The sequence below is a fragment of the Lissotriton helveticus genome, chromosome 2_1 (genome assembly GCF_964261635.1).
Source record: "Lissotriton helveticus chromosome 2_1, aLisHel1.1, whole genome shotgun sequence".
NCBI lineage: Eukaryota > Metazoa > Chordata > Amphibia > Caudata > Salamandridae > Lissotriton > Lissotriton helveticus.
Window position 1 is genome coordinate 1940876254 of NC_136059.1, and position 19308 is coordinate 1940895561.

At 43.6% G+C, this 19308-nt stretch overlaps 1 protein-coding gene across 1 annotated transcript in view; it reads right to left on the reverse strand.

Annotated features, from left to right (window-relative positions):
* Positions 1-19308, reverse strand: part of FREM3 (FRAS1 related extracellular matrix 3) — a 203339-nt gene that overhangs the window by 25870 nt on the left and 158161 nt on the right. The window contains exons 13-16 of the mRNA XM_078676872.1: positions 18914-19072; positions 12539-12842; positions 10815-10946; positions 4987-5318 (exon numbers count right to left, since the gene is read on the reverse strand). Coding sequence (XP_078532998.1) covers positions 4987-5318; positions 10815-10946; positions 12539-12842; positions 18914-19072 — 927 coding nt within the window. The remainder of the gene's footprint in view (positions 1-4986; positions 5319-10814; positions 10947-12538; positions 12843-18913; positions 19073-19308) is intronic.

Consider the following 19308-nt stretch of genomic DNA (forward strand, 5'->3'; position numbering starts at 1 on the left):
AAGTAAATAGGCCCTTAACTTTAGGAACACCTTCATTTTAAAAGACAGCAACTAGATATACGTGCTTTGCTTCCCCTACTTCCACTTTACACCCCCCGCTGGCATCAGTGCGGCCCTCGGTCACACCGTAGACCAAACTATGCGGACCCCGGAAATATGTTTGGGAGAATCCATGGTATAGACAGTGGCTAGGGAGTTTCAATATGCGTGTCCTTTAAAACCCAGGGGCACCATTGTGGGCTAAAACGTCCATGGTCTGACCGGATAGTACGCAGTTCACTATTCCTGAAGCCTGAAGTGTGTGGCCATATTTGGTGTCTCTGATAAGCGAGTGCCTCAAATAAGTGGCTGAAGAGTCCTGTCAATTGCCTGGCATGATCAGGAGCTAAAAAGGTTATGTTATGCTTATGGTGTTTGTAATGCTCATTCTTTGCAATTTGCATGACCATTTAGTGTTGATGGCTGTCAGAGTTTTCTACAATACCACAGCTGGGAGTTTGTGTGGACAGGCATCTGTTTATGTATGTTGCTGTGTCTCAGGTTATAAGCAGATATGAAAGCCTGAACCTTTTGGGCTGACTGATTGTTACGCTGTGTTGTATCAACTGGAGAGTGATTTGCATAAATTCTGCAATCAACAGAGTGGTGGGAGAGGCAGTGTTTAGTTTGCATATAGTGTGCCATGTGCATGTTCTGTGTGTAATGGGAAGTCACCCAGAAGTGTCAGGGTGTGAAGCCGTGTTAAGTCTTTATGGTGCGCGTGCTTACTGTGCACTGAGATTTCACAATGTGAGATTCAGCAATTGATTCCAGACTTATCAATGGGGAGTTTTGCATGTAATTTGTGTTTGCGTGTATCTTCAGACTTTTACGTGAGTAGAGCGGAAGTAGACCGCCTGACTGATGTACTGTATGATAGTGGTTGGTGCTTGGTAAGTGAAATGTGTGGTTAGGGCTCAGAGTTTACTGTCATTAAATGTGATGTGTGCATGTTTCCAAAGCTAAAGAGTAAGTCTAACATACTGAGAAACTGGAGCTCTTCTGCATGGACCTGTGGCCACTTCTTTCATTGTGCAGGGAAGATGGGGCACTTTGAAGGGGAGTGATGCCCAGAGGTTGAATGTGCCTCAAAAATAAGGATCCGATTTGCAAAGGATTATGCTCTTGACTTACTCCTGCAATTCAAGGAGTCACAGCTACTCATATATAAAAGCTTTATGAATCCTGGGTGGCCTCTTGAAATTTTGACAATAATTGGTCAGGTTAATTCCAGAGATGGGCTTATGAAGGACAAAAACCCCTGCTGCCTCTGACAGAAGACCTAACTTCACCGCAGTTCATTTAACAGTATCTGTTGTGTGAGTTTATCGCCGAATTAAAGGAACTTACTCAACTTCTAAAGCCATAGGCATAAGGCGCAGGCCTCAAGGCCCAGTTTTCGACACTAAAGGGGTGGTTGCGTTAGAAGGCTCCTCCACTCTCCGTTCTTCTGCTGTAAACTGGCAAGGATGGGTGGCGCGAGAGGCTCTGAGCGGAGAGGACATCATTCCCAAAAGTACAAGAACTGGTAAATACAAATGTGTCCCGGTACCTCTATTCACAAGAACCATTACGTCACACTTTAAAAAACTGCTTCCTTACCATGAATGGACTGCGACCAGTGATCATGCCTCAGTTCCTCTCATCCTCATTAGAGTTATAACATATCAGCATTGCTGTTTCACAATGCTGACTGTGTTAGAAATAGTGTATCTTGAAAAACGAAGCCAGACACAGTTCACTAAACCAACATTCACTTGGCTTTGCAAGTCCCTTTCCGAGCATAAAGGTCACCTGTCCACGAGCGGCCCTTCAGATGAAGTGGCCGAGCTGGCTTTGTCAAAGATCCTGGTGCTGTGTTACAAAGACACGTCTAAGGTTGCATCCTGCTAGCCCTCGGTGGGGTGGAGGCCTCTCGGATGTGTGCAGTCTGCCCTGCAGCACCTCCCTTGGCGCCGTTCCCAGGCGGCAGGCTGCCGGTGTATGTTGTGGGTCCTGGGCTGTGTTACTCGAGGGCTTAAAATGAGCGCAGACAACACACACACCCCTCAGCAGGCCAGGCTGTGGCACGAGAGCGGCTGGACACCCTGCTTTTCACTCGATGGGAAGCACCCAAGGTCTAAGGGGGCAGAGAGGAGTGGTTCACTTTCAAAGCACTAGAATTCTTTTCACAAGAAAAATAAATCTTTCAGTTGAAAAGTCAGCCAGAAAAACAAAAACCCCAGATCTATTTACTCAGACTGAGGGGCCCCTGCCAAAAATTGAGGGGAAAAGTCTATCACTGGAAAATATACTTTAGGTAACTGGTTAGGCATATGTTAATGTGGGATGACGGAGCTATGTATTTTCAGATATCTCATTCCAACTATGCTTTATTTATCGTAGGTGATGGTCATGCTGGAGCCAGGTGTCAAGCTATCCAGGCTGATGACGGCTGATAGCCAGAAACCGGTCCTTGGATGCTTGATTCCGGTCCAGGAAAGACATGGCTTGGCAGTTCGGGCTGGACTGTTCCCATGAGGCACAGGGTCAAGGCTGATTTGCATATGGCCATGTCTGACCTGAGGTGGTGTGGAGTGCAAAAAAACGATGGATTTAGACCCAGATCTCTGTACTGGGGTGAATGTATGACATTGTTCTGCATTCTGTCCATCAATTGTTGTTTTTGCATTTGTCACCCCGAGTGGGATGGGTATGCTCAGACGTGAGTCCCATGCTCTCCACACCACTGGAGTCAAGCTATCCAGGCTGATGACGGCTGATAGCCAGAAACCGGTCCTTTGATGCTTGATTCCGGTCCAGGAAAGACATGGCTTGGCAGTTCGGGCTGGACTGTTCCCATGAGGCACAGGGTCAAGGCTGATTTGCATATGGCCATGACTGACCTGGTGTGGTGTGGAGTGCAAAAAAACGATGGATTTAGGCCCAGATCTCTGTACTGGGGTGAATGTATGACATTGTTCTGCATTCTGCCCATCAATTGTTGTTTTTGCATTTGTCACCCCGAGTGGGATGGGTATGCTCAGACGTGAGTCCCATGCTCTCCACACCCCGGGAGTCAAGCTATCCAGGCTGATGACGGCTGATAGACAGAAACCGGTCCTTGGATGCTTGATTCCGGTCCAGGAAAGACATGTCTTGGCAGCTCGGGCTGGACTGTTCCCATGAGGCACAGGGTCAAGGCTGATTTGCACATGGCCATGTCTGACCTGGGGTGGTGTGGAGTGCAAAAAAACGATGGATTTAGGCCCAGATCTCTGTACTGGGGTGAATGTATGACATTGTTCTGCATTCTGTCCATCAATTGTTGTTTTTGCATTTGTCACCCCGAGTGGGATGGGTATGCTCAGACGTGAGTCTCATGCTCTCCACACCACTGGAGTCAAGCTATCCAGGCTGATGACGGCTGATAGCCAGAAACCGGTCCTTGGATGCTTGATTCCGGTCCAGGAAAGACATGGCTTGGCAGTTCAGGCTGGACTGTTCCCATGAGGCACAGGGTCACGGCTGATTTGCATATGGCCATGTCTGACCTGAGGTGGTGTGGAGTGCAAAAAAACGATGGATTTAGGCCCAGATCTCTGTACTGGGGTGAATGTATGACATTGTTCTGCATTCTGTCCATCAATTGTTGTTTTTGCATTTGTCACCCTGAGTGGGATGGGTATGCTCAGACGTGAGTCCCATGCTCTCCACAACACTGTAGTCAAACTATCCAGGCTGATGACGGCTGATAGCCAGAAACCGGTCCTTGGATGCTTGATTCCGGTCCAGGAAAGACATGGCTTGGCAGTTTGGGCTGGACTGTTCCCATGAGGCACAGGGTCAAGGCTGATTTGCATATGGCCATGTCTGACCTGGGGTGGTGTGGAGTGCAAAAAAACGATGGATTTAGGCCCAGATCTCTGTACTGGGGTGAATGTATGACATTGTTCTGAATTCTGTCCATCAATTGTTGTTTTTGCAGGAGCCAGGTGAGGCACCATGCTAGGTATGACACATCAGACAAAAAAATATCCAGCTTTTTATTATATTTATTTATCTTCTTGATTATACATTTCAAGTGATCGGCTAGTATTTAGAAAGCATGCACTATACACAACACCTACCGGTACTTAGAGCAGACAGGACAGGTGGATGTGCTCATAGACAACTGTACTGTGTGCTAAGGAGTGATCAGTCCAACAAGAGACGGGATGTTTGGCTGTGAGAGTGGGTAGCTTCTGAGGCCCATCCTGCGAAGGGGGCAGTGTTGTAGGACCTCAAAGTTTAGGAGATGGAGTTTGAAAGCGATCTTGTATGCTGGTAAGAATTGAAAGGCCATCAGATCTCCATGAGGTGTCTTCGAGTGTTGAAAATATCACAGCCTGTTCACTTCTGTTTGACTTCATAGGGTATTTGTAGCAAAAATAGGCACATGGTAATTCTATTTGGCAAAAACTATGTTGCTGGAGCATCTTTGTACAGTCTGACAGTATGTCTGATGTGCTGTGAACCTCACCACCATGAGTCCATGAACTATCAGTGACAGATTCCCTTTCCCTGGATCCCGGCCCTCTTGCCGTCACCTGCCTGATAGCGGCATGATGTCTGCAGTAAAACAAAGAACACACCATGCGCGACTAGACTGCAGGGGAGGAGACTGATGCCATCCTTCTACACAGCTATGATTGTTGTATTAAAACATCTCTCCAAATAATGAAATCTTTCTGTTTTTAGGATTTTTGGGCACCCCAGTTTCAGAGTATGTTTCTAAAAGTTCATATCAATATGCATGGATGTGGTATTTGTTTGGTTTGACCCCAGGGTTCAAAGTTTCCAAAGGAAAGATACCATCAGAGTGTCAATCTAGGAGGGGTGGATTCACCCCAAACCCTATTCTAGGGCTGTAAAAAAAAGGGTCAAATGAATGCTTAACCTTGAGAAAGGTCACCTTGAGAAACTTACCTGGCCATCGGTGCCAATGCTGCCACTGCAGTCAGTCAGCAGCTCGGACATGTCATAGTAGCTGTTGAACTCCCACAAGCAGGCCTCGAGGTTGAGGTTTCGGTAGAAGCGTAAGGTGCGGGCCGTTCGCAGGGCTGTGTTATACTGATACGGGGACGTTTCACCGATCACTTCAGGGTTCTTGGTGTTGTCCGTAATGAAGCCGTGCCTGGTCGGGATCTCATTGTAGTCAAGAAGGTTGGAGCACTTGTGGTTGCCCACACGAGTGCCATCAGGGCTCAGGGTCAACTCAAAGTTGGACATTGGTCGAGTAGAGATGACGGGAAGCATCCCTAAAATACAACACAATTGGGTTAATGTAGTGAGAGAATGAAAAGGAATGCACATTTTGGTGACATTTTGTAATCACTTTCTACAATGTAGAATAACCTTTGACAGATGGATAGGGCGCTTGCAACAAGTGTTCTGGCAGTATTATAGGACGCTGGAGACATTTGGGAGTTACCCTGTGTATCATCATGACCAGACCTATTCAGCAGTGTTAAAACCAATGCACCAGTGGCTCAAGATCTGATGTGAACAGCATGAGGCCACTATAGACCTTTCTCTGTTTTTCTCCTATTTTCACCTATGCAAGCTCAATAATATGATGAGTAAAAACATGGTAGCATGCCAGCCATTGTAATTTGCCGCACAAAATACATACAGTCTTCATCAAAATTCAATCCTTCAACACCGAGTACAGCATTAAACAACCAACAATCGTGCAGTTCTGCATGGGGATCCACACTTTAGCTTCTTAGATGCCACACAAATTATAATGATTGTTTTGATCAGCGGAAGGACCACTTTGAGCCTAATTTATTAATTATGGACGGTGGTTGCACAAAATGAGACTCTACACTCCTTTCAAATTGAGGAATGTTAATTAATTCAGAGGTCCGGTGAGTTTTAAGAAAACACTAAAATTGCAGCACCTTGAGACCCTCATGGGTGAGTAGCACGCTTACAATTTCCTGACTGATTGATTGATTGATCGCAGTGAGCTGCAAGAAGGCCTTTCCAGTGACTATGTGCCTCAATAAAAGAAGCCTACAGCTATTATAGATAATTAATTATAATAAATAGCACCACTGATTTAAATATGGGCAGTAGGACTCAATCAATAAAATTGTTTTGAAGAGGACCCCCTGTCCTATTTTTAGCCTTTGCACACAATCACTTAAAAACATCAATCTACTCTTCAGCAGACAACACACAACTAATCATATGGCTGGACCATATAGCTCCCACCTAAAACGCTAACATTTTGGAGTGCCTACAGGGTGGTCAGGTCTGGATATCACAAACTTTTTCTAAATTAGATAACAGCAAATCTGAAATTTTGCTAGTAGGTAGCCAACCAAATCACTGGAAAAACTACATCTGGTCTACCTCGTAAGGAACACCCCCTGCCTTTTGAAAAGATGAAATCGTTAGAAGTTATTTTTTACAAGGATTTTACATTCAAGACAACGATTAATGTGGTCTCAATGACAGTTTTTGCAGATTCAGAAGAATGAAAACAACTCTATCTTTCCTACCACTCCATAACCATGCTCGACCAGTCTCTGTATTAATAATGTGCTGGACATACTACTGTAATATGTTATAACTTGGACTGCGAAAAAGTATTCTAACCCTGTTATTGCGAATATAAACTTTTACGGTCCATTAAGTTGCACAATGAAAAAGATACGAGCATGTCTCACAGCAATAATTACATTTCACTGGGTTCCAGACCAACAAGGAACTCTTTTTAAATCTCTGTGTCACACATAAGGTGTTTTTACGACACTGATAAGTCATGCGTACATGAATGCTTCAGATGTAATTCTCATGAAAGAAACTTACGATCTAACTTTTAACTTTTGGCAACTATTACACATTGTAAAAATACCCAGTGTGGATGGTGTTCCCTTCACCTGCTTGGTCCTCGAATGTGAAACAACCACCACTGCCTCTCATAAATATTCCTTCTCTTCTTGCTGTCAAGAAATCCTTAATCTGTTAAGTTCTTCTTGTTTTTTCTCCCAGTATGGACTCACAGTGATTATTGTCTATATGCAAATTATTCTCTAGCACCAACAACCCTGTGTGGGTGAAATGGTGCTCTACAAGTAATAAATAGAAACTAGAAATCTAGTCGCCCCCGCATATGGCACTACTATCAGTGGGGACCCAGAGAGCACCTTGAAGCTACAAATATGACTGTAGTGTTAGAGGGAGGGCATCAAAATACCAATGTTAATGTTAATGTTAACAAAAGCTTATAAAGCGCACGGTCACCAAAGGTTTCATGGCACTGATCCTGTGTAATATCGTTGCGTAAGGACTATTAATAGGCTTGCTCAAACAACCATGTTTTCAAGGCCCGTCTAAAACCCAAGAGGTTGTCACAGCTCCTAGTTGTCAATGGGAGAGAATTCCAAAGTTTGGGGGCAAGGTAGGAGAACTATGTCTTTCCCCTAGAGATCCTTGCATTGGTTTTGGAGCTGTGCAAATGAACATAGAAGATTTGAGAAAAGACCACAGTGAAGTATTGTCAATTGGGTGATTTTTAATTTTCTTGGCATAATTTACATCTGTAAATGCGGCAGATCTAGGTCCTTTTCTTTCCTGGTAGTGCAAAGTCTGTCTTATTTCTAGTTTGTTACCAAGAAGGTGTACGTTTTCCACCAAAAGGGCTGTCTCTGCTGTTGCAAGACTCACTTTGGAGGGTGGGGGATGAAAGAGTGGAATGTCTGGGGGAATTCTACCAATGCTTGTGTAAAATAGTGGAGTTTCTGCAACCAGAGGTTTACATTTTTTTTTTTACTTTTTTTTTTAGAGTTTTATATAGCGCGAACTGGACCCGAACCGAATCAGGTATCAGAGCGCTTTACATAGCACAAGTTACGTTTTTGACATGAGGACACACACTTTCATTTTTTTTAGGCACGGGGAGATTAAGTGATTTGCCCAGAATCACAGGAGGTTTTGGCGTCGTTACCGAGACTCGAACCCATATCCCCAGGTCCGAGGTCGAGCGCCTTAGCCGTTAGGCTATCTCCTCTCTCCTCTACATTGGGAATGTAGCCAAAAAGAGGTCCATTGTCACTGCCCATAAATCATATTGCCCTAATGAGTTTGAGGGTGTGTCCCAGCATGTCAGGGATACTGTTCTCGCCTTTTTAGAAAAGTCTTCCATGGCAGACTTTAATGGATTTAACTCCATCAAACAGTCAAATATGCTCTTGGAAAAGACCAACACCATCTGCTCCTTGGTTTAATAAGGCATTATATAAGGATAGAAAAACCTCGAGATCTCTATATAAGAAATGGAAACAGGCTCCTTCCACTACTAATCTGGCATACCTTAACAATGCCGGTTCACTTTACCAAAAGCACATATTTCATGAAAAATCAAACCACTTTAGATCCCTTCTTGACTCAGCCAAGAAACGACCGAAACAACTCTTTGATTTGATCAAAACAGTCACCATCCCTCCTCCCTTGCCCCTTCCATCAAACTTGATGACCAGTTCAAGAAAGCAGGAGAGTTTATTCAATGTTTTGATTCCAACGTGAAATTGCTCCTATGCTAAGATAAACAACATATCCCTTTCCCGGTTTGCAAAGCCAGGAACACCTGGCAAACCTTTGACATTATCGGGGAGAATGTCCTACTTAAAAATAACATGAAAACCAAACCCTCAAATCACTTTGTGAACCCTATTCTGAGTAAAATGTGCAAAAACCTTTACACACGCTGGACAAAACTATTAAGTCTCTCTCTTACGCAAGGATCTTTTCCTGATTCCCTCAAAACTGGTCAAGTCACGCCACCTCTCAATAAACTCTCAGCTGATGCGAATGACCATTGAACCTTTCCTTGCAAAAAGTATTGAAAGATGTCTATGGGAACAAATCACTAAACACATCAAAGACAATAAACTTCTGGGGGAATTTCAATCTTGCTTCACCCAAGGATGCAGCACCGAAACAGCCCAGCTTCAGGTTGCCGATGATGCTCTTCAAGTCCTTGGCTTGCACAGCTCCTGTAGGCTTCTAGACACACTAAAAAACTGAATGGGCATTGATGATGTGGTCCTAAAGTGATCTGAATCCTTCCTCATGGGTAGATCATGGAGAACCAAAATTGATGACTGTTTATCTTCACCAAAGCCCATTGATCAAGGAGTACCACAAGGTTCTATAATTGCCCCTAAGCTTGTCAACCTCTACATCAAACCTCTGGGAGTTCTACTAAGGAAGGCTGTGCCAAATCTCTGGGAGGCACTGTAGATAAAAGGCTCTACCTTAAAACCCAAATCACAACTATGGCCAGGAATGTGCAATATCAACTACACCTTCTTTGGAGAATCTGATGCTACATTCTTGAGCAAGAGTTGAAATCTCTTGTTAGATCCCTGGTTCTCTCCAGAATCGAGTATTGAAACTCTCTTCTGACAGGTCTCTCTAAGACCCACCTCACCCCTCTGCAATCAGTTTTACGTTCAGCGGTACGCTTCTTCTATGGGACAAAAAGAAACAACCACATTTCACCAATACTTGTCACTCTTTGCTGACTCCCCATAGAAGAAGGCCACGACGTCTGCATCAACCAGAAGGACTTGCATACAACCACTCCTCTCTACCTACCAAACTTAAGCTTTCGGGCAGCAGCAGACCATCAGGTAATGCAGAAGCTTTGCTTTTGGAGCCTCCGACCTTCAAAATGGAAAGATTCACGACATAATCGTTCTCTGGTAGTGCGACTAGAATATTAAACTTCCAACCTCCGAAACTATGTACACCCACTTAATTTACAGATCTTAAAAACTGAGCTGAAAGCCATTCTCCTACAAAGACACTTTGACCACCTGTCTTTTTAGCCAGATCCCCTAGGATAATGTATCCTTCCTAAGGGTAAGTCCTACTGCACTACTCCTGTCTCACCTTACCTAACCTTGCTGCTACTTTTTTCACCACCCACCTCTACTATAATCTGTGTATAATGCTTTTGTAATGGGCAAAACAAGCAAATATTCCTATGTTTTGACCCGCCACTTTGTGACTTTTGTAATAAGCATAGCTAGCAACTGTTTCTAACTTTGTAATGAAATGGACTTTTATTGTAAAGCGCTGTAACAACTTTGGGTAATGTCCATGATGTATAAAAATGCATACATAAATAATTATGGTTTGATTAAGGTTGAACCGTTATTGGCAAGAACATTGTGAATCTTAAGGGCATCTCACCATGTTTTCTGGGGGGCCACATGGTCATCAGTTTCACTGCTGCATTTCCTGAGATACTTAGTACAGTGTCTCCATGGGGCACTGCATCATGAAAGTGCAATAGATGGGTTTTTGAAAGTTTTCTAAAATATTAATTCCAGGAAAATCAAAATGGGTAACTTAATATGATCATTAAGGATTGTTTTCTATAAGTGTGCCTATATCTGGATGACGGGCTAAGATCTAATGCGAGCCTTTGAAATGGAAATGGTACTGCGAGTCTGTAAAATTAAGCTAAATCATCGAGTGTTAATGTGGGAGTGAAGGGCTCAATTTGATATTCTAATTTCAGAGCACTCATGGGTCTATTGTGAACTTGTAATTCAATGGCTAAGTTTGAGAGATACGTGGTTTTGGGGACCTATTTGTACATTAAACTGCAAAACACTGTCGCCCTTGCTTTATTTCATGCCACCAAACATCGATATGTGCATATATCAAGCTTTCCATGTTGAGTCCATTGTCCGGCTTTGTTCTTGTTTAACCAAAGTGAACACACAACTTACCATCCATGTGAGGCATCGTCACTGTCAGCTTTATCAGGTTGGGAAAATCAGGGTCATCAGGACCAGTGTAGCGAATTTTGGCTGAGAAGGGCTCGGCTCCCACAGTTCCTGGGATACGCGGCTGGCAGAGTCCTTGGAGAAGAGAATGGTTGTTAGAGGTTTTATACATTGCCATGACCAACACTATTCACAGAGTTAAAGCTGGGGAAAAAACATGCTCCCAGAGGAAGATTTAGGGCCTGTGAATCTAGCAGACTACCAAAGATTCTGCTGCTAAATGAATGAACAGGCACTTCTATAGAGTATCACACACCCCAGGATGCTGTTTGTTGCTCTAGCTGCCTCTGGTTAATGAATTATATACTATTGCAATATCTGCACGTTTTGACCTGTTCTTTGTTTTGCACATTTGATCTTCCTCTGTAGGTAGAACTATCAGGCTTAAGGACGAAAAGCACCACCACTGCCCTGGTCATTAGGATGACTTTGGGACTCTGGCTATTTCCTTAAAGAGGCCTCCATTTCCGGGCTGGGACTAGGGGCGTTATTATGAAGCTTCCATCATGAAGCCCGGTAACAACTCTGCTCCACCTCCCCATCAGAGTTACTGAGAGTGCATATAACTCTAGGAGCCAAGTTATCCTTAAAAATTAGTAATTCTTGTTACCTGTCTCATTGGAATTAAAGAGTGATTTGTAATGAGGCCTGTTGTGTGTATAGGCATAAATATTTAGCATGTCACTAGGACGGCCAAAAGGGAAGGCTCCATGGCAGATTTTCAGGATATCCATATAAAATTAATTTACATACAATAAATATGTATGGAGCCCCCTACATAGTCTGAGTTTATCCTGAAAATCTGTCATGGAACCTGCATTCGTGGACACCTATGATTTATGTCACCTGATCTTATTTCCTTGCATTGGTAGCTTACTAATTATTAACAGAAGTAATGTTGGTACAAAACAGTTCCTCTTGATACCAAACTAGTGCTGGTGCAGGCAGAGCTAGCACTAAGGGATTGATGCACAAAATAGTTTTACAAGCGCTAAATTTACGGTTGCATATCAATTTGTGACTCACATTGTCTAGAATGTGTTTGTGACGTGCAACAATATGTACCAATGGCTTGAAACTGCTATCGAGGTAGCAAACAGCTGATGTTATTCAGACACCCCAATGGTGGTCGCATCCGTTAGCGAAGCAAAAGCTGTCACTGAGGTACCACTTCCACTTAGGGAATGTGCTCTATGCATCGGGGGGGGGGGGCGCAGAAGCAGTCCCTGTTCCCCTGAGATCCGTTTGCATCATGCCATTTATTTTATTCTGGCTGCAGCCACTCGCCGTTGAGGAAAAGAAGCGATTATAGTAATTTGCTAATGTAAATGTAGGGTCATGGATCACACTGGCTTCCATCCCTCTGTTTGTAGCTATTTGCAAAGATTCACTGAAGGAATCCTGCTCATTAATATACCCATGAAAAACATTTCTCTGAATCCTTACAAATGGTCATTTTACGCTGTAACAGTTAAGTTGAAAATTAACACCTCTCTACGAAGCTTTGAGCAAAAAACCAGTAAATACATTTTGAGCTGAACTTTGCTACATCTGACTCTTAAGTTCTTCAGTTATTGATAAATGACTACTTTGTCCCCACCCCTCCCTCGCGTGGGTGATGATAACGTTGTGAAGCATGGAAAGACCGTATTAAAAAGGTATCTCACCTTCCTCTCTGCTCACTGTCATGATTGGACTGTGAAGCTCCAGACCCGCGTCGCCATTGGCATTGACAGCGCGGGCTGCGCACTGCACGCGGGATCCAGCGTGGAAGTAGATGGAGTCCAGGGTGATGGACTTCGTGTTGGTAAAGAAGGTGTTGGAGTCCACTTCTCTCATAGGGCTGGTGACGCCGTCGCTGCCGCTTGGAGCACTGATCAGCCAGCGGTATTGGGACAGTGTGTCATTGATGTTCTCTGCGGCACAGATGGAGCCCGTTTTGTCATAGTCTGAATATTTAGGGTTACAGGCCTGAAAGGGTACAGGGACAATTATTTATTTTGAAAGTTTTATATAGCGCGAACATGACCACAGAGGGTATCAGAGCTCTTTACAGATCATGCAGTAGGACGGGTACATGGAAACACAAATAATCAGCATATCGACAGGTACATATATTTAGAATGTCCAACATTCTCAAGAACCTAGCATCTAGGGCACAGAGCAGCGTCAAATTGTCCGGGAGTAAAGTGGGGAAGGAAGACCGAGGCAGATATTTCTTCATCAAGAGCTCTGTAACTTCTGATTAAATTAAATTCAATAAATGAAACAAAAACACAAAGCAACCTTATGTTTTAAATTCTGCCTTTAAATATGTGTTTTAATTAAGTTATGGTGGATGCTGTGCAATTCTATGCCCTTACTGGCATACACAGTTTGGTTCTTTCCATTAAATGTATAGCATTAACACCAAATGAATCCAAGAGTTTTGGTGCTTTTGATAATTGCGGTTTGGAAAGGTTCCTGGAAGACCTCGAGAAGGACAATCTTTGTTAATGTTTGGTTTACTGGAAGATTAGGACATGAAGCATTGGCCTAAAGTAGAAGATTTTTGTTCCAGCTAGTTCTATCATTTTGGGGTAAATTGAATTAGATTTTTTAAATAGTGTGCTGATTTGGTTTTTAGACAGTGTGGCTTGGGAATTAGGGATGTTCAGGGTGAATTTTCGGATTCCTGTCACCACTCTCGTCATCTCTTATGTTTTTGAGAGGCAGCCATTTGCCCAAATATCGCCCATAATGCATTGCCCTATGGTTACTCCTATTGTAGTTACTCCTACTGAGCTGCAGAATGATATTAGTGTGTTGACGTTTAATGTGCAAATGGCAGCTTTGGGTTACTGGGTTTATTTGGCATTCCATGTTTTGCCTGGAATCACAACAGGCTGAGCGTTGTGACCTGCGATAGATGAGTGACATGTGTGAGGTCGATCTTTATTAGAGTACAGGTATAGTTTTTGCGTGGGCTGTTTTTGGTGCCCAGCAGTAGAAATTCAGCTTTGTTCCTATTGATGCTAAGGCAGGATGAGCCTATCAATTTTAGATAGATGGTTGCTACATAACTTTTTAGGGTGGCAGATTCAGGCGTGGATGTTACTGTGATATTTGAAGACAATATTGTCTTTGGACCGTGCTGGGAACTTTATGTGGAATTTCTACATCACAAATTGTAAAAAAATGAGTGAACGCACTGGGGTCATGTGGTCCGTATCAGTCTCTGACACTTATGGGCAGTTGAAGTCAGCCTGTTATGCCAAGAATGGCCTATATCATCAGTACATCAATGGCTAAGTAGGAACCTTTACAGTCCAGACTGGTGGTCTAGGCAGAGCTAATATCATCGTGTGACTCGTGTGTATGAGATTAAACTGTGCTCTTTAGACACTCTCCCCTAAGTTATATCCTAATTATTTGGTGAAGACACTCGCGTGGTGGAGCAACTGTAGTTAGGCATACCAGGGGTGCTTTATTTTGGCTATGCTGCACCCCTTAGCCTCTTTTGAAAGCTGCCAGCCGCTAACAATGTCTAGAGCTTGGTGCCTTATGGGCTCCTTTTGGCACTTATTTTCCATGTGCTCTCTCCCACGCATATCTCTAACTCCACACGTGTGGAGGGGGGACTGGTTTGCTTACCAAGGCGCAAAGTCACCGGGCTCTCTTCTGAGTTAAGGGTCAAGCCACTGAGTCTGGCTTCGCAGGCTGGGTCTTGCTCAAGGAGGATTTTTCACCCAATTAAGAAGGTATTGTCTGAGGCATAAGAGATAAGGTTCCCGTTGAGAATACATGCAAAAGTTACTGCCTCATTTTACATTAAAAGAAGGTAATTGTGCATTACTTTTTAGGTCAAGCTGTCGACCTCTTGTATACTTTTGTATACTTCTTTTTAGGTCGCGCTTTCGACCTCTTGTATACTTTAGTATACTTCTTTGTTGGCTTAAAGCCCACCCACTGCTTTTCATTGTTTTGCTTCAGTGTCCTTTGAAAATCCCAGCTTGCCAGTGGTCAATCCTTCCTCTTTGTCCCTCCTTTTTCCCTTTCCTTTCCTACCACATAGGAGGGACCAAGTACTGTATCTTTACGCTTTGGTTCTTTTTCTCTTGGTTTGGGGGACTACTTTAATATTTTTGTCTGCTCATTTTACACTGTGGGTGCTTTAGGCCTGTTGCTGCTTGCATTTTATTGCAGCATCCTCATCCCTAGCTAAAAAAAGACCCGCTGTTGTGCTCAGATCGGAGCTGCTGTGTTGGGGGTGCTCTGCAGTGAGTGCAGTCTTGTTAAAGAGAGATGGAAACGTGCTCAGTATGACAAACAAAATTACAGCATTTTATTGGCAATAGTTAACTTTTGGTTTTATTGCGCCAAGTCTTCTTTTTTTCACTTTGCCTGCACACCTACCTCTGTAGCAAAACACAAGACTGGCAAACGGCAGAGGAAGGCATGCGGGCAAAGTGAGAAAAGTAGTCTTCGCGTAATAAATCAAAAAGTTAACTATAGACAATAAAACTTTTTAACTAAACACAAGACTGGCAAATAGCAAAGTTGTATTATCTATAGTTAACTTTTTGATTTATTTTGGCAAGTCTTTTTTTCTCATGTGGCTGCTATATGGGTCCAAGCCTCTGCTGTTGATCCATTTGGCACAGCCTCTCCACCTGGGCACATCTGTAGGCACTCCCAGTATCCAGCCTTAATCTCCCAAACCATCATGGCAGTGACTGGAGGGCAGTAAAAACATGTCCTGCCTTTCGCTGCAACCAAATTCCCAACAACGCTGAATTAAATATCTGCTCTGTCACCTAGCTTTGTCCTGAAATCCATGCGCGTACTGCATTATTTATAATAGGGGCCATCTTCGACGAAAAGAACAGGAACTTGCAAAATGACCCCCATGCCGCAGCTCTGGTTTCTCAATCATAAAAAGGCCAGTGTAGCAGTAGAAGCGATTCCCCACTTCCTCCCTCAGCTCTGGCCATGGCATAGGTAGTGTGAGTGTGTGTCAATACACTCAGCCTTACATTCTCTTTCCTGCATCACGGAACCTTCTGCCCAGCACAAAGCTCTGGAGACGAGATACAACATTTCTACTAGCTTCAGCTAAACGAGCTCCAAGTCTGCACCTGCACAGGCACTGCTCAGGAAAAAACATGTAAGGGCCTAATCCGAGCAACTATCTATTTTCTAGCACTATCATTTCACCTAACTTCTGTAAATAACTTCTCTTAATTCCTTCGTCTCTCTTCTGGGGGGCCCTCCCTGCCAGCCATACCCCGCACGTGAGCTACTGTGTCCACCCCTGACCCCCTGCCTTGTTTTGCTGTTTTGTGTTGCTGTTTGTTTGTTTTTTTATACGAGTTCACACAACTTTCTTTTTTGTAGGTACGGGGAGAGCTTAGTCCTGTTATCCACCCTCCCATTATTCACCACCAACCTGCCCTTCCGTTCAGCCCCCCCACCCAGTTGCCAAAGGCAATAGCTCGCCCATAAGCGAAACCTATTGGATTTGCCAATACTTCTTTCATTATATTTTATTGGTACCACCGAATTTATCAGTGATGGAGTTTTTAGAGGAAACAAAAATTAGGTTGTGTTTGAGTGCACATCAGCGGTGCTCTTGGTAAGCACAATGAAAGCAATGCTTTTATACAGGCTAGCTATGAAGCTAGATTCAGCAGAATGCAAAGTGTGCTAACACTTCACCCTAGTTAACTCGAGCTGGGAAAGGGCCACACATGATTATAATCCATATAACATACACTACATGTCAGTACATTTACCTGGGCAGGATTGCAAATAAAACTGCAGCACGATGCTGAGATGTCCCATGAATAGTTAAAATGTTTGAAGCTCGAAGCCCCGCTGAAGTTCACGTACTTCTCAGTTATGCTTTATGTCAATGGGTTGAGGGAGAATTAGGGTGGTAAAAAATACCAAAGATTTCAAATTTATCTCAAAATGTCCAGAGTGCAAGGATGTCTTGTGATTCAGGCAAAATATATTTTTGCTGCTTGAGTGCTCCTCATTCACAAAAAAGGGACTTTTTTGTCCTGTCACTTGTAAGTTGGCCCCACATACTGGTGTAAAGGAGGGTGCTTTATCTCGCCCTATGGAGGGGCCAGGCTGGTAATGTGTACCATGAAGTGGTTCTAGCCATGCTACCACACTGTTCCCAGAATTGAGCACCTGGGGGCATATTATCAAGAACGGCGTTAAAAATTATCGCTGCTTTAGTGGCAGAAAACTGCCTCTAAAGCGACGATAATGGGCTTGATAATATGCCCTTGAGAATTCCACTAGAAGTCCATGTTCTGGTGTGAACATGGGCTTCTATTGGAATTTTCCAGGGCATATTATCAAGCCCATTATCGCTGCTTTAGCTGCAGTTTTCTGTCGCTAAAGCGGCGATAATTTTAGCGCCGTTCTTGATAATATGCCCCCCAGTCTTTGATGCGGTGAAGGAACTGCTGAGCATGATTGGGAAACAGGAGAACAATCTTAGAGGCAAATAAAGCTGAAAGAGAGACAAAAAGAGAAATGAGAGAGAGAGAGAGGGAGAGGGAGAGAGAGAGAGAGAGAGAGAGAGAGAGAGAAGCTGGAATCTACTCTTTCAATTCCATGCAGCTGTAGTTGTCTGCTGAGCTTAAGAGGGTCCGGCTCCTGTTTTATACACAGAGCACTTGAGTCCAAAAGCCATTCCTTTCCGAGAAGCGGTGGGAACGCAGTGTCTGATTGAAGGGGCTACATGTTGTCATAACACATATGCCTCTGATATTTTAAAGCAGCAGAGACATCTGAGCTCCAGCATTCAATTGAGATATTCTATAAAAAGCGAGTGTAAATATATCCCAGCACCATATGGTCCACTCAGACTTAAAGGGATGTTTTTGGTTAAAATACATTTTGACCCCTATACGGAGTGTGACCCCTGAATATCGAAACCACAATATCAATCGGAAACAATATCGAAGACAGAATGTCAAAAATAAGATCTTTCTTCACATCGGGGGGGGGGGGGGGTCGCAGGGACGAACAAATATTTAAAGACCACTCCTAGTTCAGGTCCCCAGCTACAACATATGATAAACACAAAGGAACAAAGGGGGTCTGCAAAACCACCTTGTGTGGCTGGCTACCCTAAACTCCAATGGAGGTCAGGGTAGCCACCCACACGAGGGGGTTTTTAGACCCCCTTTGTTCCTTTGTGTTTATCAAAAATAAGATATTAACAGGTAAGTCTAGATTTTCTCTACCTAACTCTACATATAAGTACCTATGTGGTTCATATGTCTTCAAGGTACGTATACGTGGAGTTAATAGTAAATCTATACTTCCCTGTATGCACTTACCTTTTGATATTTTGCCCCTCGATAATATTGTACCACGATATTGTTGGTGTCGATATTCAGTAGTATAATCCCTACATAGGAAAGGGCTGTATCCATTGAATGGTTACTGTTGCATAGGCTAATTAATGACCATAGAGCCAAGTCAAGGACAGTCCCTGTTGCTACACAGATGACATGTACATTTGAGTTCAGTGACCCCTGGTTATAGTGGGATTCCTCAACTTCGGTGAAGGCAATGAATTAGCTAGTTCGAAAAAGGTAATAAATGAAACAATCACGGGCATGTATTTCCATCAGTGGTAAAAGAGGCATTAACCCCTTCCATGCTCATGACGAGCTGAGCTTGTCGTGAGTTGCGCCGCTCGCATGCTCATGACGAGCTCAGCTAGTCATGTAACGCGGCTTTTGGAAAAAAGCCGCACAGCGCAAAAATGACCGCAGCACGCATGCGGTTAACTGAGGGAAGAAAGGTGTTTTGGTTAGAAATATTAGGCACACTGGTGGAGCAAATGAAAAGGGGTGCAGGACACCTACATTGTCTTATTCATGAGTAACGGAGCCCGGCAGCATTGTCTCTACCTTCTGTGGTGATCATTGCCCCATCATTGTCACTGTGAACCTCATGCATTTTCCTTACTTTTTGGAAGAAAGAAGGGTGTGCCCTCTCTCCCAACAGTATATGACAGAAGAAGGACTCACCGTCACACACACGACCGGATAGCCTGTGGAAGGATGAGGGTTCTCCTTTGCTTTAGATGTGTCATCGTATGAAAGCAGAGACACCACCTGGGGAACAGCTGGGAAGGTCACGTCGGCAACGCTGTCCATTTCTTCGATATATACTATCGCTTTATTCATCTAAAGGAGAGGAAATAGGAAACTGAGACTCTGTAGACTCACGAAAATATCAAAAAGCAAACTTGTTTGGCCCAGTTTCATGAAGATCATCAAACAAAGACCACTCTTATCTCTTGTAAACCTAGTGTGGTCCGCCTCAGAATTTATGAAAACATGCTTCATTTGTGATTTATTTGAGCATGTGGTTGGAGTTTCAGAAATAAGGGAAAAGAGTCACAAAAGCTGCAAAATCTAGT